Source organism: Varroa jacobsoni, unplaced genomic scaffold (assembly GCF_002532875.2).
Source record: "Varroa jacobsoni isolate VJ856 unplaced genomic scaffold, vjacob_1.0 contig02158, whole genome shotgun sequence".
Taxonomy (NCBI): domain Eukaryota; kingdom Metazoa; phylum Arthropoda; class Arachnida; order Mesostigmata; family Varroidae; genus Varroa; species Varroa jacobsoni.
Window position 1 is genome coordinate 18,535 of NW_019214769.1, and position 24,976 is coordinate 43,510.

At 37.9% G+C, this 24,976-nt stretch overlaps 2 protein-coding genes across 5 annotated transcripts; one reads left to right on the forward strand and one right to left on the reverse strand.

The window, feature by feature from the left end:
• Nucleotides 1–546: 546 nt before the first annotated feature.
• Alr (Evr1_Alr domain-containing protein Alr) lies at nucleotides 547–4,751 on the reverse strand. 4 transcript variants are annotated; one of them, XM_022853827.2, is made up of 6 exons: nucleotides 4,731–4,751; nucleotides 3,224–3,293; nucleotides 2,874–2,974; nucleotides 1,935–2,093; nucleotides 1,417–1,524; nucleotides 547–732 (listed from the first exon to the last, which is right to left on the reverse strand). In XM_022853827.2, the coding sequence occupies exons 2-6, from the start codon at nucleotides 3,291–3,293 to the stop codon at nucleotides 592–594; spliced, it is 579 nt and encodes a 192-aa protein (XP_022709562.1). In that variant the 5' UTR covers nucleotides 4,731–4,751; the 3' UTR covers nucleotides 547–591. The 4 variants fall into 4 exon arrangements, with proteins under 4 accessions (XP_022709562.1, XP_022709563.1, XP_022709560.1 ...); XM_022853828.2 differs by lacking the exon at nucleotides 4,731–4,751 and adding an exon at nucleotides 3,745–3,898 and having other exon boundaries at nucleotides 1,935–2,072; XM_022853825.2 differs by lacking the exon at nucleotides 4,731–4,751 and adding an exon at nucleotides 3,745–3,898.
• A 424-nt stretch (nucleotides 4,752–5,175) lies between these two features.
• Ipk1 (Inositol phosphate kinase 1) lies at nucleotides 5,176–24,872 on the forward strand. Its single transcript, XM_022853829.2, has 15 exons — nucleotides 5,176–5,204; nucleotides 6,301–6,519; nucleotides 6,998–7,048; nucleotides 7,310–7,400; nucleotides 7,578–7,714; nucleotides 8,202–8,430; nucleotides 8,776–9,202; nucleotides 9,665–10,425; nucleotides 10,925–11,031; nucleotides 11,315–11,400; nucleotides 11,679–11,867; nucleotides 12,243–17,461; nucleotides 21,456–21,560; nucleotides 23,806–23,930; nucleotides 24,333–24,872. The coding sequence occupies exons 2-12, from the start codon at nucleotides 6,325–6,327 to the stop codon at nucleotides 12,394–12,396; spliced, it is 2,427 nt and encodes an 808-aa protein (XP_022709564.1). The 5' UTR covers nucleotides 5,176–5,204; nucleotides 6,301–6,324; the 3' UTR covers nucleotides 12,397–17,461; nucleotides 21,456–21,560; nucleotides 23,806–23,930; nucleotides 24,333–24,872.
• Nucleotides 24,873–24,976: the final 104 nt, after the last annotated feature.

The following is a 24,976-nucleotide window of genomic DNA, read 5'->3' on the forward strand; positions in this document are numbered from 1 at the left end:
TTTAAAGATTTTGGCCTACTTAATGTAAACTAAAGAATTTCTTAAGTGAAATTTACATATTTTTGAAAGCTATACATAAACGCATTTTTACCTAATTCTAGTATACTCTTGGCGTTCAATACCCTAGACTCTCAGCCCACAACGCTCAGCAAAGCGTTTGATTTAAAACTACCTCCTGGCCCCTGCGTAAAGTATTCCTATCAGAGTAGCACTTCTCATTGCCTCGGTGTTGTAGAAGCTATATCTGACTAAAAGGATTTAGGAAGAGAAGATACTCAAGGTCGATGGAACACATAGATCGCATTCTTGCCCTGATAAGCTACTATTGAATGGCTCGTTTAGTTATATGTTCATTAAACTTAAAATGTTTTTAACCTTTAAAATGTATTTAAACAATTAATAAAAGTTAGTGTTTAAACAAAAATAAATATTTATCTTACGTGTATTCGAAAATACTTAGTACTGGTCTATATAGACTACTGGCTACTGCTGAGTAGTCTCCTAAGAGCAAAACGTGGTTAATTAAATGATAAGTTCACTGGTGCATTTAAAAGGTTAAAAAGAGGTATATATTCTTTATTGATAAATATTCTATGAACAACTTCCATCAGGTGGTCCAACCAGCCATCGCTCTAGAACCCTGCTGCAATCAAACTCAGTCTTCCCTATTTTCTTATTAACGATGTTATGTTGCTCGCAGAGCCACATCGACAGCTCCCATCGTGAGGTCACCTGTAAAATAACAGTTATATTTAATTATTTTTAGGTCTACGGAACATACGAATGTTCCTACCCACCTGTATTTTTAGGTAAACTTAGATTTGCACTGTGAAAGGATTTTTAATGCTTATTTAATTTTTAAAAGTAAACGTTCAAATACTTTCTTTTTTATTTAAGCTAAAAAAAAAAATTGCAATTTACACTTAATTATCTTCTTTAATTTAACAAATTACTGGTATTTAAGTCAGCAACTTGGAAGATAATCTGGAATACCGGCAAGTAATTGCTAGACAAATTCTTTAGCGGTTTGTGCTTTGCTAATTTCCCATATGTGTTGACTTGTAGAAATAAGTATGGGAAATTTTGATTTACAATGGCATATTTTCGGACAAAGTTCCGAAACTTCTATAAAATATCTATAGATGAGGTAGAAGAAAAAGTATCGTTCTAGGCTAAGGACAACGACAGTAATTAACCCTATGCTGCAAAATATATAATAGGTATTTCGTATTTAAAAAAAAGTCAGGAACGGCAAATACATGCTGCACAAAAAACATCTGCTGTGAGAAACAGAAAAAATATTATACTCTGATAGTAATAGTTTTTTTAGTTATTATTATCAGAGAACCGTGGGTGTCGCGCTCTTACGCCGAGTAAACTTAGCGGCTGCACAGTTCGTACAATTGTATAGCTCACCCTTGGCGGTGATTTTTGCATTTCCTGACGAAAATCATTCGCACAATGATCGCATGGATAGAACTGCCCGAAGGCCTTGAAAAAGGCCTGTATATGCTCCTGCTCGTCCTAGAATGAAAGCATAACAAAGTCACGTTTGATACAATGGAATATAAGGCTAGTACTTTTAATATGGTAATGTTGCACATTTTATCTGATGATAGCACTTATTTAACCTTAATAACATGAAGGCATTTCCGATCGGACGCACATTGACTATTCAGCTTTTTCTTTCAGCTAATCAAAACTTTCATTTGTATAGATTTTTTCTTTTTTTTTTTTGCGAAGGCATTGGCATATTTATAAGACATAGCTAAATCCATTAACTTACACCACTGGCTATCTGGTGAAAATAGCACTAATAAATGAACAATTGTAATATACAGGGTCTTGATATACGGCATGCACAACGATAAAAGCACCTTTTTTCTCAATGTCACAATGTCTTGAGAATTTTCTGTATTATAAACGCTTGTTACCTTGGAAGGTTGTTGCGGATAATACGCCGCCATCGTATGTAGAAAATACCACGTATGCCTGCCTAGTTCAGAGCGATCAAGAGGGCACGAGGTGTTCTCAGGTTGATCCAAAGGGCCATTTTTTGGATTGCCTCCAGCCTTGAAATTTGCAATTGATAACTAATTTCATTGAATATTAGTGCAATGGAATGATAAAACTGGGTATTATTAGTCGGTGTATGAGGGGCGCACACAAATAGCCGAACAAATGTCGGGCTCCCAAGCTGGCAAACTTGATAATTGTTGTACATTTTTCACGCATCAATGTCTATGTAACATTCAATTTATCCCCTACCGTGACTCATTATAATAGTTCCTCAGCAGGGCTATATACGCTGATGGGGTTCAGCCCCCTGTAAAATATTATTACATAATAATTTTGAAGACCAACAGATGTACTGGGTGATAATGTATAAAAACAGTATATATAATCATTAGTAATTTTCTTATATAACGATATTTGTGCAAGCTGAATGAGATACACCGTAAGCTACTATATGGCATGCATTTAAAGACTTTATAAAAAATGGGAGGTTATTAATGACCCCACCAAGACGTACTTAACTATGGTGCTCTTTGCGAAACGCAGAAGAAAAGTATTGATCGTATTGAAAAATTAGTGTGTAACAGAGCTCATTTATTTGTACGATATGTGCTCCGCAGGGTGAACAGTAGGTTCACTTTAGCTCCGAATACGTGACGTTGTTGCTCCGTGCCCTTAATGCTAGGTTCAAAAGTTGACCTTTGGTTTTTGATAATTATCAAAACCGGATCGTGCAAATATCAGTCGTTTATTATACATGAGGATAAATTTATTGGGATTACAGCAACCACTTTGCATTGTAATACATTTAGTTATACATGTTTATACGTAATGATACGATTCTACGTAAAACTTGCCTTCATCCAGCTTCGAAAGTCGCGGCATGCTCTACAAGGGATTTCGCCTGATTGTTCCAGGATACGGGCATCTGTTTTTATCACTATATTCTTGGCCTCATCTTGTCAAATCAGAGCAACAAGATTTATAATTTAATGTTAAAAGTTAATTGCTGTTCAAAATAAACTACAGGTTTGAACAGATCATGGCTATCAATAAGAAACGATTGTAATTGACTTCCGTAACAACAACAATAGCATTTATAATAATTGGCAATATAACAATACACATTCAAGGTAATAGACGCCCGATCATTGCCGGTGTAGTGGCCTAATATATATTTATACATATATATCTACCTTGGAATTACCATTGGTAACAGAAGAAGGCTCTTTTTGTCCACCTCTAGCGCGGGTTCTGTAGTCGTAATAATCACCCATCTGAAATAATAAATGGGGATGAAGTGCAGAGTATCCATTTGTAATTCACTAACTCGTTTTATGCTTTACCTTATCTCCGTATAGTACTTTTTGTATAAATGCAAATACACTTAGGTTCATAGTATTCAAATCATTGCAGAGATGATAATTAACTTACAAACAATAGAACGCGTTATAATTTTAACCGCGTCATTCAATATTGCCATTGCAATGACGTACGACTTGTGTACGAGTGACAAAGGGTTCTTCAGACGATGCATACAGTAAACGAGAAGAAATCAAAAAATGGGACGGATCTATGCGAGGTGGTTCATGGTTGTAAAGCAAGCACATATAAAGAAGTAAGCATAACGTTGATTGCACTGGTGTTACACAAATGTATGTTTTTACATGCAGCCACGCACGATGGGATTTGCTATTTACTGATAAGTATACACGCAAATAAACTCACCGTAATATATTACTCGCACAGAATTACCGGCGATTTCCAGTAAGATAGTTTATTTTATTATAGTAGTAGTTTACTTGGGGTACGTTCGTATCTTATACAGTCGCTAAAAATCGCTAGTTTCCTGTATCAGCCATACACAATCAAGAAATCAATGCATTCATTCATCCCCAATCGCGCGAAATGCCAACTCATTTTCAGGGCATCTTCCTAGGTTTTCTGGTATACTGAATCAACATGTAAAATTGTACGCACTGGCCAACCCATATCTCTATTTAAATACGATGTCATAGGACCCCCTCAGCGTTAGGAATCGGATTTTTAATGTGTATATTGAGAGCAAGTACTTATCATTGGGACGCAAAGGTTACTTCTTTTTCCGTTTCTCATTCGGTGCGTTTCTAAAGCGTCTCGTCTCAATACAACCTACTCTGTTTTATACATGTCTAAATCTATGAAACATATAATATTCCAGTCGTAATAGTTTCTAATAAGGTATAGTCTCGCAAATCTTTAACCAACCTGGAACAATAATTATGCCTATAGTATATTTGTATGAGGTCACTACGTACCGACTAAATCTTGCATAATAATGACCAATGTCCTATGGTTTTTTGCCTTTAGCTCTATTATTTTTCGAAAACTTCTATATAAACATTTTGTAAAATAAAAAAATCTATGCAAACATATATATATATATATATAAAGGTTCTATACAACTGTCCACTGAATTTTGTGGTGTTTGCAATACCTAGTGTACTTATTTCGTATAAAAGTTGATAATTTTAAACGATTTTTGGGTGGATTTACGAAACGGTACAAGCTTAGCGTAGCTTTCAGTATATTACATGGCAGTACCAATATCGAACGTTGCATTGTTATGGTTCCTATTCAGAAAGCCGTTACCTTGAATATTGAACTAGCACGACTGCAGTTTACAAGTTTCTTCTGTAACCAGTGGTCCCTAACTTTAGATCCTATTGACTCACCTACTTTAGCGTAGCTAATTCAATATTTTTTTCGCTTTTTTCTAAGCAGTGTTTTCCCTATCGATTTTAAGCACAACCCGAAGTACATTCAATCTACAATGATTCCCATTTGGTTCTTCGCTATTGATTTCAGCGTATACATCTAAAACCGATGTACGAGGCAGTAATACGAATGAATACGATAGCCATCAAACAAATTGATCGAGAATTGTAATTGTTATAAGAAATTGCTTAGTACGAACAACAACTTAGAGGTTTGCACGCGTTTATTTACTATGGTGAAAGGATGCACACTTCTAATAATAATTATTATCTTCAAACGAAAAAATTGCGTTTTTACACAAAGCAGCCTTCGTGGCATCTCTCTCCATATGGACTAGATGAAGCATCAGAGAATGGCCGTTGTGGAAAGGACGGCTCAAGGGTGAGAGGAAAGAATAACCGAAAGGGCGGGAAAGAAACCGGATCAGTGCTGTGAGTATCATCGAGTCCTGTATCGATGAAATAAATAGTAGACTCGAAGCAGGCTCAGATCAAGCTAGAAGAAAATAAAAGAGCCTTTTGGACTTTTCGTACAAGGACAATTAGTACGACGCTGTAGTACGCGGTAGTACACGATTAGCTGAGGTCCACAACGTAGTTCAGTATAGAGTGAAACAGGTAGGCGGTCGTTTTCCCCTAAGCAGATGTGCTCGTCTTTGACGGAACCTGGTCTTTGGACCTACATTCCTATTTTACCGCGCACCTGTGCTATAGTCAGTGAACTTGTTGTATGTAGTAGTACTAATAGTAGAAGCGGGATTCTCGGAACCGGGAATCATGCTATAGCAATGCTAAAGAAAGGGCTGTTCTGTGTTTGATGTCCATAAATGAATTGCTAAAATGTTTATTCGTTGCATAGTGTTAACGATGTGTTGACGTTATTGTTTTCTGGATTAGCCACTTTGTGCAACTACATTGTCAGCATTTTCAACAATTAATCTCAGATAAACGCATAATGACTATTATCTTGTACGGTTTATTAAATACACCGATTTTTCACGATAAATGACAATATATATATACTATTTTCATAGAATCTAACAGTTGTTTTGCTTGCCAAGTGCGTTTGGTCCATACCAGGTAGGACGGTCTCGCCACAAACGCTTACGGTCACAAGCCCTAGTAGTGCAGAAAGAGTGAATGATAGCTATATCCTATTGTTCTTCTGTCTTGTCATGTAAAAGTGAAAGTCTAACAATTGTCTTTTTGAGAAATTAGGGAATGTGTGTCGACGTCGATTCTCAACTGTTTTAACAGTCAAACTATGCAGAGGTAGCCGAAGTAATATTTAATTTTCGCATATCTTATTCGTCTTATTATACGTGTGAAAAACCTTCGCGTTTCCTATCTGGGTTCTGAAGGTGCAGCACATAGTGATCTTTCATCGTAGAGTAAGTTAAACTACTTATTATCAGTTGTCGCGCAACATGCGACCGTTTTTCAACGGTCAAAATGGGTTAACCTACTTACCTAGTGTACCAATTCAGTCCGCATTGTATACAATGATTGCAACGATGATTATTTATAGGTTGTTCAGAGCAGAAGGAATATCATGGCAGATCGCTTGTTAATTGGCCATTCGACTGCCGCTGCCTCGGCTATGTGGAACGATGATGACGAGTCGTTACACATTTTGACTCTACTGGGAATGAGAGGACGTAACGATCAGCACAGAATGGGAAAGTTCAATATCTCCCGTGCCAGGTTCCGCGGAGAAGGAAACTCCAGCCTTGTTCTCGCCTTTGAGGTCTGTTTCATGCACACGATTTCATTGTTTACAGTCGCACGCTTCTCAAGTATTTTTCACGGTGTTTGAGCGCATCGTTTACTCGATAATCGTTTTGTACTGATACTGATACTGCCTTAAGCTTATTTGTATATTGTATGGTGTGTAATGATACTAGCACATAATATTTCCATATTTTGGTAAATCTGTAAATTATAGATGTACCCTGTTGGGGCTCATTTTATTATGATATTGTAATGTCACTCGTCACCGTAACAGCTCTAACTTTGCACCCTCGCAGGAGATACTGACTTAAGTCTTACGATGCAACTTATCGCCTTATCAGAAAGAAACAATGGCTGTGCAACCCTCTCGTTTTTTTTGGCACTCAAATGTGGCTTAGCTGGAAACACACCTACAACATACATCACTACATATATATAATAAATATAATACACTAGTATAATAAATATTCCAAATATTTGTGCTTTCCTTTTAGGATCATCCGTATGTGATTAAACTAAAAAAAGTGCCAATTTCCGACGTCGAGGTACGTTAATAGGAGGCTTCTTGACCTACATGTAAACGGTGTTTTCTCTGTTAAGTAAAAATAGAAACTGTCTATAAAAATAGAAAACCCGAGTGGCTATTTTAGCGAAAAACTGACGCTATCCGTCAGTACCGCAGGAGTCCCGCGATGTATAGTGATGTGTATAGTAAGTGAAAGATCTTATATTCAAATCAATACTGCAATTTAATTTTTTTTGCCTAAATTAATATGTTTTTATTGCATGTCAACATTGTGAAATAGAAGCACCGAGATTCAGGCGAGAGCTTTGATCGTGCTGGAGTTGCCGGTCTCTCGCGTTCGACGAGGAATTTGTTATCACTTAACTGTATAGGTAAGGGTAAAACCGTTTCCAAATTGCGTGGGTATTCCGGTTGTGCAGAACAGTATATTTTAAATGAGCGTATTCGATTGATATTGATTGATATATCGTATACATTTCATTCGGTTCCCTGAATCAAAAACGGCGCTGGCAATTCAATGCTTAACTTTTGCTTCTCGTATATTGCAGAGAGTTCAAGTAATTGCCGAATTGGATCCGACCAAGTATCAGCTGATGACTACTGGCTCTCTATGCACAAGTACCAAATCTCTTTTATAAAGAATGTTGCCGTACCCCTGTTAGGAGGATCTCTGGTCGACGTTCCTGTGAGTTCAATATCGTAATATTACACTTATGACAGGAGAAAACTCGTATGCTTACAATCCTACACAGTCTTAGTCCGTATATCCATTGAATGAACATGAAACTCGAGACATTGCTTTATAACATTTGACACCGCTGCTAGGGCTTTTATCGGACAGCTGGCCCCAAGCACTGAACGAAATACGTCTACGCCCGAACTCGAACAAACCCAGACCACCACGGGTGTAGCACCCGAACACATTGCCAATTAAGCCATCACGAAGACACCTTATTATTAATGTATGGCTCATTTATCTAAGTCTATTCACTGCTACGAAATACTTACTAACGTAAACTTCTATATAGGGGGCTCCTGATTGTTGGATTGTTATATATAACCATCGCTGTAGTCTATTTCTCTTTCATCATGCCTGATATTATGGCGGCGATAAGAAGTGTATTCAGCTTCTAGGTTAGGCCTAAATGATTAATAGTAAATTTTAACTTTAGGCGTTGATTAAAATCAGCCGAAGTGAATTAGCTGCATTGCTCGCAGAGTCCCGCAAAGATCGAGCAGCGCATCGGCTGATGAAAGCTCCTAGCCCCCAATTGGGCTGCGGTTTGATTTTCCCTGATTGCTGCATATTCAAATCCAGCTTTAGAGCAGTCGATCCCGAGCAGGCTCGCTCAGTCATCAGCGGCTTTCAAAAAACGCGCAATTTGGACAAAGCTTGTTACGGTGAGTATTCAGACTGTGAAGAAAATATCTATATTTCTTTTTAATATTTTAAGCAAGAGTTTCCTTTGAAAAAATATTGTTTTATGTTCACATAATTATCCTTAACAGTTTTGCCATATTGTGTAGAAACGCTCATAGCATTTCCTATTTGTGGTCATGCTGGTTTTACAGTAAGCTTCAGCAACGTATTAAAACCCGGCTAATAACGCAAAAACAGCTCTTTTTATATATTTCCAGTAGAATGTAACACGTCACAATTATATAATGACAGCTTTATTGGGATCGGACCTGCTGGTCATCAAATACTAGTGATCAGTTATTTATCGATATGTGCCTCTCGTTTAGATGCGGGTCACGTTATTACTGACGGAATGGCGATACCTGTGCTAGGGCCAGTCATCAGTATTGAAATAAAAGCAAAAATGGGATTTCTGCCGCTACCAATAAAGAGCGACGCTGCGTGCACAGTGCCTCTTGATGTGATGACACGTCACTATCCAAACACGAAAGAATCGTCCGAAATATCGTCGGCATCGTCCTGTTACAACTCGAGTAACAGTCCTCCGGGTGTGAGCCATCCATTGAAAGCTCACTCTCCCTATGATCTATGTCCAAGCAGTGCGTCTCATTGTCAGACTTCAGCGTCTCTTCAATTAGAGAAAACTCGTTTGAGATCGCGTTTGTGTCGTTTTCATATGGTTCAGCATCACAAGCTTCGCCAAGGTCGAATTCAGCACATCAGCAATTATTGCCCTCTTGACCTATTTAGTGGGTAAGTGCATAATAATAATCGTCATAATTTATTACCACTGTTTAACATGCAGGAGTCTCTACTTGAGTCAGTGTAATTTTGAAATCACATCTGTTATTCAAGTTTATAATTGACCTGCACTCCATTTGGCCTACTTTCACAAAATTGTTTATGCTATAACGTATTTTTTTCTAGCAACGAGACATGCTAGATAGTAACCAATGAAGTATTAAATTTAATACAATGCATAACTACTGGTTAAATGTTATATGCAGAGCTCATAATAATAAACAGAAAACATTTTCATAGCAGAACTTTTGTACAACGATTTATCAAATATAGCTTTCGATAGACAATTAGTTAGTCTAGTTATTTTCGTTTTGGACGAATACTAGAAGCGTATCTAACTCTCGTCAATTTTAAATCATCGTTTTCGGTTAGCTAGCGTTTCTAAAGTGAGAACATTGGCTTTTCTCTATATAGATGCCCGGAGCGGATGAAGTCCGCTATCCTCGAACTGTTGCATAACCCACAAAATAATCTGCGCCTGTTCCGAAATCGCCGTCTCATATTTGGTGGAGAACATCAGCAGCTAGGACACGACCCTTTCGGAATTATACGTCTATTCGAGAATATGCTGTTCGACTTCCTTCCTGGCCACAAGCCCCATGTTAACAGTGGTACGAAATTAAGTTGCAACGATCAGCATACAGACACAATGTTGACAACCCATGCTATTACTGGGTCTACCGGACGCTCGGATGCTTTTACCACTGAGAATACCTTTTATAGCAATGATCATCCGTCTACGACAGACAAAAACTTACAACAGCTCGAGCACCAAAGTGTTATGGAACGTGCTCTGAGCAACGGGTGTGACGTGAGCGAAAACAGTGGAGATACACTTTCAGCCCAGAACCAGAGTTGCCATGACAAACATCCAGTTGAAACTACACAATGTTGCCAACTGACTCATGGCGACGTTGACAAACACGTCGACGAAAGCAAAGGCATCGATAGTGAACCTACAGTGTCAAAAAAATCGGCCCAGTACGAAAGCTCAGTAAGTCATCTGTGCAATTTGATTCGGTTAGCCTTATGTTTTCCCTTACAAGAAGATCGATGCCAGGAAATTCTATCTGGGAGCGTTCGTCTTGAGACACGATACTGCAAATACTCAACAAAGTGCAGCTGTTACGATGTGACATATAATTATCCAGAGACACGATTTTTAAAAAAATCCGGTGAGTTCCTTTATAATACGACAGCAAAAATGTTGATCATCCAATCATAGCTGCGTCGAAAGCTCTGTATAACTAGATGTTCATGGCGTAGCCTGCAGCTGCTGAAATTACTGTATATAGAACAAATCTAGAATTAACATCATTGCAGTAGTATAAACAGACAAATTAGAGATTAAGGCTCAAAACTGTTATTCTATCACTAGAGTAAATATGCCAAGGGTAAACCTTGTAAAGGTAGCTAAATTCTGTTTTGCATTTTATATATTGTATTCCTAGAGTGGTTATGGTACTATACACTCGGCAAATAATTCACTATACTACCTTTATGCAGAAATATAAAACAGGTATTTAATTCGTTTGGGTTCTCGCGGACGTGTGTGCAGCTGATGACCACGTCCACAAAATCACCTCAGAACTAGGTAGGACAGAAAATTTTGGTAAGATCCAAGATTGACCACATTTATTATGTTACTTATTTAACATTCGTCACTTTTTGTAGCCTCCTGTGAAAAAAACAAAATGTGCGAGGCCAGCATTCATGGCGATAAAAAGCCGCTCTTAAGACACGACATCCCTCACGGTTCAGTACTTTATCGAGTGCTGCAGGTAATTTGAGTGACCACATATCATTACGTAAATTTTTTTGTCATTTCATGCTATTTCACATATCTTGCAATCGCAAATAGAAACAACCAAAGGTTAATCTCTAATAATAGAAATAAGCGAACGTTTTACATCCTCATTGCAAAGTTAGTAAGCTATAAGTGCTGTGTTGAGGCTACGGGGTCATGCAGGTTCCTCTATACTACTCATCAATAACATTTCTCAGGAAACATTTCTGCGTGAAGTTTTACTCTACACTCTCTCTACACTCGGACGTTATTTGCAGGCTCAACAACTCTGCTCAGCAGATGTGTCAACGGTGCATAAAGCTTTCTATGAGGACCATCGGCCAGAAGACTTTGTGGAAGGAAGGTAACGCTAATTACTGCTGGTAATTATTAAAGCAATATACCCCTTTGTATCCAGTACTTCAAATTTACTTTGGTAAGCTTTTTTTGAACGTATGATGTATCAATATAATAACAACTCCTACTAAATCTTTAGCGCGAAGCTATTTGAGTTCACCGTGTGTAATCATGTGGAAGGAGTCATCGCTAATCATAGAGAATTATTGTCTGAGTTGATCTATATTCCAGTAAGGCTTTAATATCAAACTTGCTAGCCTTTTTCTAATTCTATATACGCTGCAGATTTCCATGGCCGGCCATACCTTGTAATCCCGAATGTCTGACAAATAACGAAAGAACGCCTCACGAGACGATGTCACAATTTGCCTCAAGGATTCTCTGGAAGCATCTGGTTGCCCTTACTGCTCGCGATTGTTCCTTGATGCTCACGATGCAAAAAATCGACATTAGCAGGTGGACTGGAAACATAAGGTTTGCCTAAAAAATGTATAGTACAATTTAGAAGTCGATTTCCCATTCTGTCTAAACTAGGGACTTTCAGTGATTTTTTTTGTGTTTAGAAAATTAGAAAAGCTTGGCAATCAAGTTGTTCTAATTGTTCAAAATTAACAGTAAAGGGTTACGATATTTTTAGTGAACGAAATATATATGCCTTGGCTTGACAAACATCTTCCCTGAATACAACTTACTCATAACGCGTTACAAGCATGTAGCTAGCATGTAGCAACTTTCGCTAGAAGCATGACGTGGTACTTCATATGAAATAAAAACAAAATCATTTAGCTCAAGTACGGCAAGCTACAGTTTGCATACATCATGCATTATCTTCAGTTATTTGTGTTACAGCGATTCTCGATTGAATATATTGGACTATGGCGACGAGCGATACCTGCTACAGATCGGGATCGTTGACCTGGAGCCCAAAGCGCTCGACAGAATACCCGAGCACATGCATGACGACCTTGCAATGGCAATGAATTTCTCCCTCGCAACGACCTAGGTATAGTTGCTCAGCTTCTGTTGTGTGCTTACGTTAAGCCATCTACATTTTGATATGTAAATATAGTTTCAATTGTAAATACGACTAAGAGTGAAGGCTACGTTTTGAGCTCTAAAAACATGTGGCCACATAACAAATACACCTAACAGTGAAACACCGTGCATAGAATCAAGGCAGAGTGAATAAAAGGTCCTTAGCAGTAAAACGAAATTATAGTTCTAAAAAGTGCTGTAAGAGGACTTCCTGTATAAGCAATCACCCGTAAAACTCAAGATGATAAACAATGTGTACTTTAAGAATATGCTTTTTATGAGGCGGTTTCTCAGTGAACTACAGAAAACGTAAATTCATGGTAAACGAATAGAATCTCCGAAGGAATAATATAAACCGATTATTCTTAACGAAACGATAGCGGTCAGGAATTGTTAATTTTCATTGTTCGCCAGTACATTTCAGGAAATTAGATATTCAATAAACGCGACCCTTTGGATTTGGACGCTAAAAGATTGAAGTTCTCAAATTGATATTAGCTTTACTACTACTACTACGACTACTAGACCCATTAGCTATATGGTACCTTTTTATGGGCTATTCCTAAAACTCCTAAAATATGGCCTGCTAAGTATCACTGTGTCCATGGAGGTCTGATGCAATACGAAGAGTTTATGTGATGTGTATATGAGTGTATCAACAAAGATGATTGATAAAATGTCTTTGTTTCATTCGTTATTTACCAGCTTTTTCAAAAGTCTTGGCACATACAACCCAGTGTTTGGGATGCAAACTATATATATACATATACGAATTATTCTCTGAAAGCATTTTTTTGTCTCCAACTTATATTAGCAATTCTGATGGCTAATGCATCGATGACTAGTGCATACTCACAGTTTAATTTATTGAGGCTGCTTGCCTTATTGGTGTTGACGTTTTACTGTTTTTTGATGATGCACATTTGTACTTTGTGAAGTTCTTTGAATTTTCATGATTGTTTCCTAAGGACACCTTCTAATGTTGGCCGCGGCCCGTTTCTATACAAAAGAAAGAGCGCTTTCACCGATGATAGCATCGTTATGTTCTTCGAATAAACGGTGATATTCTGCTTCCTCGCGCGGCTCTCTTCAGCTTTTGGTAGCCATATTTGTAAATGGCATTTTTCTGATCCTCTAGTATAGACCACTAGTGAAGAAGCTTCGCTCCAGGGGGCAAGAGGAGCTTCTCACTCGTAATGCAGTTCGATGATCTAGAGAACATTTTTTTCAGAAGGCTGTACGCACCAAGACAAAAAAAGGTAAATAACTCGCTATTAAAATGCCCAACAATATACGACACTTTATGTATATTATCGAAATTCGCTTCGGTCGGGTGCAGCCACAATCTAAGTGGCTTATGATGCGCTCATCGGTAGAAGCGGACTTAAAATCACTTTGAAGTGTCATAAATCAGGCGATTTTTAGGAAAAGCTTATCATTTCATATTAGCGATTGCTTAAAATTCAATTCAATGCACCACCAGTAGTGATTAGTTTCGCATCGTCGGTAGGGGTACGCCAAGTATTAAGCGACATATCTAGAAAGTGATCTCGCTCAGTCATCATGTTGAGTTCTATTCGCGATAGTTATGTACACTGGGCTTCTTCAAATGATTCTGTATTAAGCGTCCATAAATTTCTTCCTTTAACATGTGTACGGTGAACACAAAAATGATATATCATTGTTGAAACTAAATACACATTGAACTCCAGATCTGTCATCTCATTTATTAGAGGGAATAATATCCTTGCCGAACTTGAAGTACATATTACAAAACCGAGTAGAACAGCGTTGGCTAGTGCCATTATTCTTGGTCATAGTTTTGAATCATATACCCTCCGAATAAATTTAGAAGTGTGAGTTTTACCTACATTATGTTCATTTCCTGTTGGTTTTACCTACATTATGTTCATTTCCTGTTGTACGGTCTACGTACTCTATAAATAACGCAGGTTCTTATTAAAGGAAAGCGCATCGAGGGATGTGCACATGGTGGTGTACAATTTGACCAACTTGATAATAAAGTCGTCAATAGTTAAATGCTAACAATAGCATCTGCCCCAAATTAAGTACTTTGTTTTGACGATGATGAGTTAATAGGCGCCTGGGGCAATGGGCAGTTGCAGTACGAGTTGTCATCACATTTCTTCTAATCGATCAATTTTTTCTGGTTAAATTTATTTGTGCTTTTTTTGAAAGTTTTTAAGTGTTTATGAGGAAGTTTTCGGGACTGAGGCTTTGGTGAAAACATCCGATTCAAAATAGCGTACGAAAATGAGCATGGTGCCGTATGTGAGGGAGGCTCTTCTCGACTTCTCTGATGAGTTGAGCCGATTTGCGTTTTAAATTCCTACACCAACATCAGGCCTATTAATTGAACTTATTTGTATTCTATTTTGAGATTAAAAAAAATTGGCAAAAAGTTTGGAATGGTGCTTTACCTAAAGGGAGTTACTTTTGAAAGCCGACAGACAAGTTACACACAAATGTTATCATACAAAAAAAAACATTTTTAGATGAAAATGGCGAAAAAAGATGCGTTTCGGGCGTCGGCTAAAGGCCTACTTGATCTATACTCTAAATCTTCCCTGAATGGCGGTCAAAATTTAGCCCCCGAACCGCCAATACCGGTCGGCTTTTTTATTCCCTTATCTATAACCATCAAACAACAAGCAAAACGTTGGCCAAGGCCAACTGTAGTTGATATAGTACAGTAATTTTGCGCTCTAGAATTGGTCAGTTCCATAAGACAGGGATGGTTCTAGTCATCTATGTGGCTTTTCTCCTTTTAGCCCTCTTACCACGGGGCAACAGGACGTTTAAAAAAAACAAAGTGCATTATAATAAAATTTCTATACGAAGTCAATATACAAGCTCAAATTACTATCCTGAAAAGCACGAAATAAACAGTACGAGTATATAAACAAGCAGAATATTGCGTGTACCAGAAGTAAGTTGGCGGTCACCCGGTTTAGATTAACACACAATTACTCGACGAGGGGGAATCGTGTTCGATGATATTTGTGACATGAAGGGCTTGACGAAGCCGCACGACTAAAGGTTCCGCCTCTGAGCAAACGATTAAACCACACAGATTAGGTGAACGTTTAACAGAAAGAAATCGATTTCGTAACCCGTATGCAACAACGCTCATTTAGCTGTGTGGTCGAACTTCATTAGGTCGCAGTACTGGACGGATCGCGATCTACAATATGTAGTTCCAATAGGCACTGCTTGTTTGGAGCAGCAAGTTTTAAGTACCTCTAATAGAAAAAAAAACATCGATGAATTACCAAGCTGTTGCTGGAAGCTATGTTCCTCCATTATGAAGATGGCATATGCGACAATGTCAAGGACGGCGTCGATCGGTCAAAGCTTTGTATATAAATTAGTACGGAGGTCTAAGGCTTTAGTAAAAGATTGATTCCTGTATACGAGGAATTACAATGAACCGCCTGGCCAATATTTAATTGTCCGTAGAGATAGGCAACTTTGATTCTCTATTGATATCGAGGCTCGAGAAAGCAACTGCTCGCCAAGGATAACGGTGTAAAGGCTCCACCGATTAGTCAAAAGGCACCAAATGAAGCATGTCTACTGGAAGGTACACCCGAATCTATATGGGCGTAGGCGAAGAGCGAGAGCAGGATGAAAGATGAAGCCAACGAAATTGACATGTTGCGATGATTAAGCTTTTACAGATTTGAGATAACATTGCTTCAGTGACACATATATAATGTATATATGCGTGTCGGCATATATACAGACCATATGTGTTGTAGCAGATTAGCTCCATAATGTTGCATATATTGTGTAAGTACGTGTGGCATAACAGTGATTTAGGGCACAATGACTTCTTGCGCTTCTATATATAGTCGCCGATTTTAGCTGCCCAGGTCGTATTACATGCTATGAAAGTACGAAGAATATGTGCAAAATTCAGTTACTTAGTGACACTTACTGGGGTTGCAGCAGAGTGTGGGTAGAGTCTAATGAAAATTTTCAAGTATGCATGGGAAGTAGGAGATCAAGGAGCATCGGGCAAGCGGCATGAGGATTCAAAAACGTACGCTTCCCGTTAACTTGATATCCCAAGTAAACTCTATGCTATATAGTGATCATTTACTAACTTAGGTTTAGTAACACCATATTGGCCCTAACATAAACCAAACATTTTATCAAGATTGGCAAAAATAAGAAGGTTTAGTAACACCATATTGGCCCTAACATAAACCAAACATTTTATCAAAATTGGCAAAAATAAGATGTGCTTCGTATAGTTTCGACCTACAAAAAAAACTTTTGCTTTTTCTCTTATCTTACATATATTCGGGGCAGTACACACCTTTGTGCCTTTTCCGCTCTTTTAAATGTTAAGGTGCGCTTTATATGCACGTGTGACGCTGCAAGAGACGACGCTGCAGTTTTGCACCTCAGTTACCGCTTCAAACGAAAGCTGTACCAGTTTTTACTTTAAAGTACGTACTCTCTAGGACTGAAAAACAGTACTCATATTGTCCGTTCATAATCACTTATTAGGTTTTATTTTGTTACGTATGAATTTCCAACATCAACATTTCGACGATACCTTCTAAAATAATAGCTTAGCATATTTTCTAATTAAAGATGCAATATATCGTACACAACATACACTAAAGCTGGTACAGAAATTCTTGTCGTGCAGCCTTGGTAATGCGATAAGCTAATAATACATTGTGGATCAAGTGCAGCGGCATAGTGAAGTCGTTATGTGGTTCTACCATTATTGTTCTGTCGACGGCGTATGGAAAGGTAAAACGTTTGCTCTCTCCTTTGCTTATATTGTCCTAGCAATTGTCCTTTCCCTGTCATTACGCTCTCGCTTCACAGCGGCACATAGAGGCCAGAATAGGGCAACGCCGCTGGGACCAATCGATGCGAATCAACATTTAGCCTTGTGGTAGTAGTTGTAGTTACCATCACCATAGCACCGGATCATACCACTATCGTCGTATCCAGAATATTACCATCCGACAACCATCGAAAACTACCAAGTAAGCTAGTGCTCTTCCTTACACGCGAGTTTGTTCAAGATCAAAAATTCGGAGACACTTCTTCAAGGAAAGGACAACCATTTTTATGGGTTAAGCACATATCTAACTAGGAATAAATAACAATTCACAACGAAGGCATTGTTCAAACAAATAGGACACCACACCGCATCATGGAAGTTGCTATTGTTTAAGTTAATTTAATTGTAAGCGTCATCACTATATCGATTAACCGGATCCGTATACAGATCTGTTAAATAGAGAAGACGTTGTACCGACTAATGCATGAAAATTGTAAAAATATGCTAGGTTCAACTTGAACGTTTACTTTCTTATTAAACGCCAAAGGAAAAAGCGATAAGCTATGTCAAGCAATCGTGGGACTAATGACCATAGCGTTAGCAAATGACTGTTATGAAATATGACAAGCGCGTCGTTTCCTAGGTGAATCCAGCAAGACCCACCCGGACTACCCCTTCTAGTGGGAGCAAGACCTTGATTCTCTACCGAAGAGATTACTTTTTAGCGCAGTAGGAATAATCGAAAACGTTAGAAAATAGCAAAAAAAGTAGCTGTAGGAATGTTTTCTCGTAGCATCCGTCATACGTAAATACAACGTAAATTTAAGCAAAGATAAATAGCTTTTCGCCTTTTTTTTTTATTTTAGACTTCGGTAAATCATATGAGTTCGATAAAATTTTAAGTCATTACAAGGAAACAACCACAGCTACTTATCTATCTCTCCGCTTCTGACAATGACAGGGAAAAAGCAAATTCAGTGCTGCTAAAAAGGACTCAACGCCAATAACATATTAGATGTTTTATAAATCTAACTTCAAGCGAAGCATTTGTTTCAAATCTTGGTTTATGATTTTAAGCGACACCGATGCTCGTACAAACTCGGCGTATCTGCGATTGGAAATATTTTATATTTGAGTAGGCCTATTCCATTCTCTTTACCAGAAACGACTAGACGTAGTGTCAATTCATCGTTGAGACCCTATGCTAACTAAGATTCGCAATTCATATTGCCATCTTTGCATAGTAGTAATAAAACAAACGATACTAAAATGCTCAAACGGGGTGTGCTTAGGGAGCTAGCATATCATAATTTTAAAGGCTCCAATGTTCGGCTTCAAGAAATTTAACTTTTTTCATAAACTTTTGATCAAACGTAGTTTTTACATTTGTATAAGTAGCTTAACATTTATACCAGGCTAACTATTGAGCGACTACTGGCAGGATCACTGCTTATTGATTGTTATTACGAAATGTCGCTCCTGCATTTGATGCCTTCAGAAAAAGGTAAGTATCCCGCTTAAAGCAGGTGCGCCCCAGTGTGGCGTTCAAATGGCAGAAAAACCAACTGACCGATTAGACCACGGCTACGGCGAGCCTAACGAAACTAGGTCTGTCTAGATCTGTTAAGCCCTTTTGCGCCATTTAAAAAATGATCCGTAAATTCTTCCACGCAAGTTGATCACAATGGCTTGTGAGTGAGCGCAGGACACAAACTCAAAGAACGGGAAAACCATATTTTTCAAAGAACGTCACAGATTTTAGTACAGTGATTACAGAATAGGCGCCATCAAATCCTTATTATGTATGCACAAGCCTGCCCTCAAATTTCACATATTTTCGCAATTTTGGATAATTTATCAGGCATCAAAGCTGTGTTCATGTTATTGCCAAAAAACAGAAGTCATCTAGATAGGACGTAACGTCGCAAAAAAAAATCAAATGGAGGCTTATTTAATAGATTAATCAAACGTTCTAGAAAGTTTGATTAAACCATAAGTTTGAATAAGCATTTGCATCGAATACGGTTTTAAATACGCTGTCATAATAACATAATAGTCGCTACTTGGGTTCTTGCTGATTACTTTCAGTTTCCTTTCTAGGTACCCTAGTGACATCTTCACCATTATATAGTTCTACGCTATTCTGTTCTAAAGTTCAAAGCGTCTTTACTGGAAAGCAAGAGCTATTGATTGAGTAATTCAAATTTACATACATATTAGTTCTTTCCTTTTTTGTACATATATGCAACTATTTACAAAGTTAAAATTTCGATCTTTTCCTCTTTTTGTCTAAGGGATAAAATCTCTTAAAACCCCCTCTAAAGGTCTTGGTCACAGGCAAGACCCTTAACGGAAGTAACTGGTCTCATACGATCCTCCAGCGAACGGGCTTTTTTTTGGGTTGATATACATACTCAGAACCTTTCGGATGTTGAAGTCGATCGGCGGCGTTACGCTTATTACGATATTTTTTTACTTGTTTTTCTGACACTGTTTATGTAAGCTTGTAATGGAAATTGTGTACTGCCGACATCTAGTTTTGACATGGCACTGCGGTATTATGTCTTCTAAGGAAAAATTGTCATGTTTGATATAACGAGCAAAGGGGGAACATGTCATCGAATCTATCCAGGTAAACAACCTATGCTAAACGTTTGTTTTTAATGGTACTTGTTGCTACAGGCACTCCTATATATCACTTCACAGAAGCCAAGAAAAGCAAAGGACTAACATACCTTACTTCATATACAGCCACAAAAAAGACAAAAAAACATTTATCTCTTCGTCATTATCACTGCGACAACGACTATAACGAACTCCCAACCCATTTACACCGCTGCTGACTATATCAAGGTGAAACCATGTTGCAATCTATCATTTTTCTTTTTAGTTACGGTTTCTTAAAGTACCTTTAGGCCTATCTATTTTCATACTTGTGGGATCGCTATACGGGGTAAGTTCTGCGGTAGTTAAAGGCAGATAAGCCGAAGTCGATTTCAAAGCCTATGCTTTCTTTGCACTTTGTGAAAGATTCATACACCGAGCGCCATCCATCCTCGTCTGTTTGTTACCCCCTTAAGATATCATCGGCTACAAAAAACAGGGCATAAACGTTTAGAATTCAAAACTCAGGTGTAAGTACATTAGAATAGTGTGGTACCTGACGAACTTCGGGCGAGTTCAGATTGGCTAGATTAAATGATTCCGTGGGTATGCAGACATTCAGTCTAACCAGTCAAATGATAAGTTTGTTAATGATAAATGGAATGCTCTATATTTTTTTGCAATCATTTTTTTCGCCAGATACTTTTCAAGATTTGCTTTGAAAAAATACCCGGCTTAATTTGATTTTGTTAAAGTCATTTGTATGAGCCAACACATCCTCAAACCGTGGCAGTTCATAGCAGTTTATTGCTGTAAGTTCTGAGTGTGAACCTAAAAAATCAGCCAATTAGTTTGTGAGACAATATTTGTCCACGGCTATAGAGGTCTCGTTTTTGCGAAAGCAAAAACTGGGACTCTGATCATATGGCTTTTAACATCCTAATTTTTGTTTTCTTGCTTTGGCGGAAGCAATCCCAGCCTGTTTGTCACTGGACGGGGCCAATACACGCTAAACACCGTTATGTATGTAGCGATAGCAGCCTTGGCTAACTTGAACCGTTGGACATCAACGTCGATAGAGACTTTCGTGACGTAGGATAGGATATAAACCTACATTACGAACTGCTGAGAGGCTAGCATGCGCGCTCCACAAGATATAACGTTTACATAGTAATTTACAAGTTAATTGCCTAATGCACATCTTGAACTCAGCTATAATTATATTATGCTATTACCACGTGTTTATCAAGCTTTTGTCGGGTTCAAACTGTATGCCTGTTTGTCTGTTTAAAAAGATTTTTCTATTCCATGCGTATTGTTCCATACGATAGTGTGATACGATTTCGTGAACTTTTTACAGACTGAATCTAGAGCAATTCACCGATTCGATATAGGAAGTTTAACTGGAAGTTCTGCTGTAACTATATAAAGAGGTCTCGCATTGTGAATACCTGTTTCAAAATATGCCTGGTGTCCGCAGCTTGCCGTGGTACGACTCCATCACTAAAAGAGAGCTTTATGCTTTGATTATGTGGGGCTGCTTTATAGATTAAGAGTATGATATATAAGAATCTCCAACATTTCATTTAAAGCTTCCACGACGGCCGCCAGTATGATTCGCAACGGGATATCAACATTATCTTTCAATTTACCCTTGTGGACTGCCTTATTTGTAGTCGCTCATCTACCGTCGTCATGTAAGTGTTTGTTGGCTGTTATGTTCTCGCAATTTAATTAATCATTAATTAAATTGTTTTTCATTACTGATCCTCATATTTCAAGCTTTGTGAAGATATGCACATACTCCAGTTGCGCTAATCGTTGTTATATTATACTAACTAACTAGCTATTCTTTATGCTATACCCGTTGACATGAATTCAACATTATGCACACTTGTTTCACCTGTCCATCGATGCTCAAATAAAGGCCTACTTTTACATACATAAACATATGCGACACGCGCCTACTACCTACCTACCTACTCTATCTAACAGTGACTACAACCACTACTTTCTTATCAGAATTGTACAAAGTTGATAAGTGGTAATCTTTTCTTTCCGTTTTTCTACAGTTACCAATTGCATCTATACGAATGAATTGGGCCCGTTACAAATGCTTTTTTTAAAACCTCACCACTAACTTGAGCGGCTGGTTCCGTATTATAGACTCGATTCTAGCGATTGGCAATAACGTTTTACACAAGTGTTCATAACAATTAATTGGTCAGGAACGATATATGAGCGTCATTGTAACCTTTTCGTTCCATCTTTCTAATAACTCCTGAGCTTCCTGGCATCTTTCGAAGATTTAGTTTCTAGCAGTACGATAAATAAATCTACTTGTTGTAGTTCAATTTATTGAATCCTTCTCAGGCATCCCCAAATAATATTGATCGTATTCGGTAAAAACACCTTTAGACAAAAGATAAATTAACTTTTTAGACTCGCAAATCATCTAGGCGGTGATAATTCTTAAGAGATTAGCAATAATTTTTGAAATAACAATGAAAATAAATCCAGACAAGTCATCATATATAACAAATCTAAATGTTTCAAGTTTCAACTTCTTCAAAATGACCATTAGACTGGTTATATGGCATTTGATCATGGAAAAAGCTATCCGTTTCAGTCGTAGTGAGAGTGAGATCGGTAAATATGCCTTAAAATAATTATGGGCAAATAAAGCAGTTATTACAACGTTCGAGTCGAGAAATGTCACATTTATCGAACATGCTTTTCTTGCTGAAATTTCGATTACTTTTCAGTGGGACAGGTTTAGGTCCACTTTCCCTCGCAAGCTAACTTGATAAGATCGTGGTATAGGAAACGATAACGCCTAGAAGTTATTTAACTGCTACTCAATAGAAGCATTTTGAAATTGCCGCCACAGTTCTTCTTACGTTTTTCCGTAATTCATATATATATAAAGTCGAGGGAAATGTTACTATCTTTTGAACGGAGCCGATGTATTCCCAGTCTCCAATCAACGGCGTAAACGACCACTCTTTGACTGAAGCAGTCAAGCTCCAAAATGACAAGTTATCTATATTCAAACTCTAGAGGATGGGGTAGCACAATCCAAAAAGCGGAAGCCACTAACCTGGTCGCGGATAGAGTCAGATTAATAGACGTAGTGTTGTAAAGGCATGTTCTATATGCCTATTGGCGCTGAACATAAAATACAAAAAGAGCTTCGGACGTGAGGAACTATTCTCTGGGAAAGAAACGTAAAAAAATATAAAAATGGCGTTAGAGTGTCGTTGCCACAAACGTTTTGTACAAATAAATCCATGCCTCACTGCGAGAATTCCAGTTTGTCCTGTTACTTCAATATATATGTATATAAATTAATAACTGTCAATGGGCTTCTGCCTCATATTGTGTGTATATGTAATTACATCTAGAGACATTTTCTGTGTATTTTCTTCATATACACAGAAATTCATTACCTGCCTTTTATTTCGTCATGATGATCAGTTAATCAGTCAGTGCCATTGTTTTGCCGGTTGCAACAACAGCGGCTCTAGCGACCCTTATTGATTTTTTCCATGTCTCTCCACAATGTATAGCAGGTGTATCTTTGCAACGCTGTCTTTCAAGCGATTCGCTTTGATTTATCAATCTTAGTATCTCCAAATGATCATTGTTAACATTTAGCCTTTTTAACTAAATGCACTCTTATTGTGTTATATAATTTCAACAGGTCACCAATTTAGATGCGGCCGCAACCAAGTTATAATGTGGCTGAAGCATAGTGCCATTGGCGCTAGTGAAATCACTGAACAGAAATATACAAGTCATATTAAATCTGTTACTTCTACGCGGAAGCCCCTGCATGCACATCACATAGATAGTGATGTAATAATCTTACTACAGGCAATATGCCTGAATACAAAGGAAATCTATGATGAATCTGATCATTTATGCTGCTAAATGTTTCAGCTCCGCTATGTACCCACCCAGTTTCTTCGTGCATGCCACATTGGAATTGCCTGCGACGAGATTCGTCTGGCTGTCCCTATTGTGCACCTGAATGCAGGCTCGATAAAGCGGGTTGTCCATTGCCAGTGAGAAACACATAAACAAATTATAAATAGGAAATTAAAATAGCTTTAAATTAGTAAATTTAAAGATAATTTACTGAATTATAGATTGTTACAACCAATCTGTCCTTAAGTAGCTGCAATTATTGTTAGTTTCCAAGTAGCCAAAGGGCAACGTGTAGCATGTTACATCATAGAATCCAGGAGGCGAATGTATTTCTAATTTTCAAAATACCATTGACGAAAATATTACTAATAGTATAAGGATAAATATCTAAGTTTGGTGCATTTTTTGAAAAGCACGGGTTCTAGTTTTTTCTAGTACTCCGAGGACAACTTAGTGGAGGCTAATTGAATAACATCGATTTGTGTAATAAGCCGAGTTGATTTGCCTTCTAAGAAGACCTTGATAATAACGATTTGCAGGTAGCATGCCTTCGAATGTTAGGCTGTACAGAGGAGGTGAACGGGTGCGTGGTCTGCACGGAAGCGTGCACAGTACGATCCCAAGGTCGGCGATATGAAAGAAAATTTGACGACTTTGTAATGCCACCTGACCAAGATAATCGTCCAGGGAAGCAAGACAGCCACCAAAAACAAAAACGTCCATCGTCGTTTTTAGTTCTATCTCCAAAAGCTGATGCTTCATTTGGCCGAATAGGCGTCGCCAGCCAATGGAAAAACCATATGGCTGCTACCAGCAAGCCCGTTGCCTTACCAAGCGCTAACGACAGTATAAACGATGTATAAAAGTGTAATAAATCTACCGACCTGATATTGAACCAATTCCCAAGGCTACAATTAAGTTTCTCGGAACTTGAAATGTAGCAACTGTAATGCTAGTAGCTATTGCATAAACCTAATATATTGTACATGAATGAAAACTTTTTTTCTTTGTAAAAACCCAACTATTTTTTCTCTTTAGAGAACCTTAAGAGAACTGTAAATAAATGTACGTAACAAAAACGCTATCTCTTTTGTTACTATATAAAAATCGGTACAGTAATGGATGTGAATGTTTTGTGTGTATAGGCAGATGGTATAATTCCTCACAACTGTCGGCGCACAAT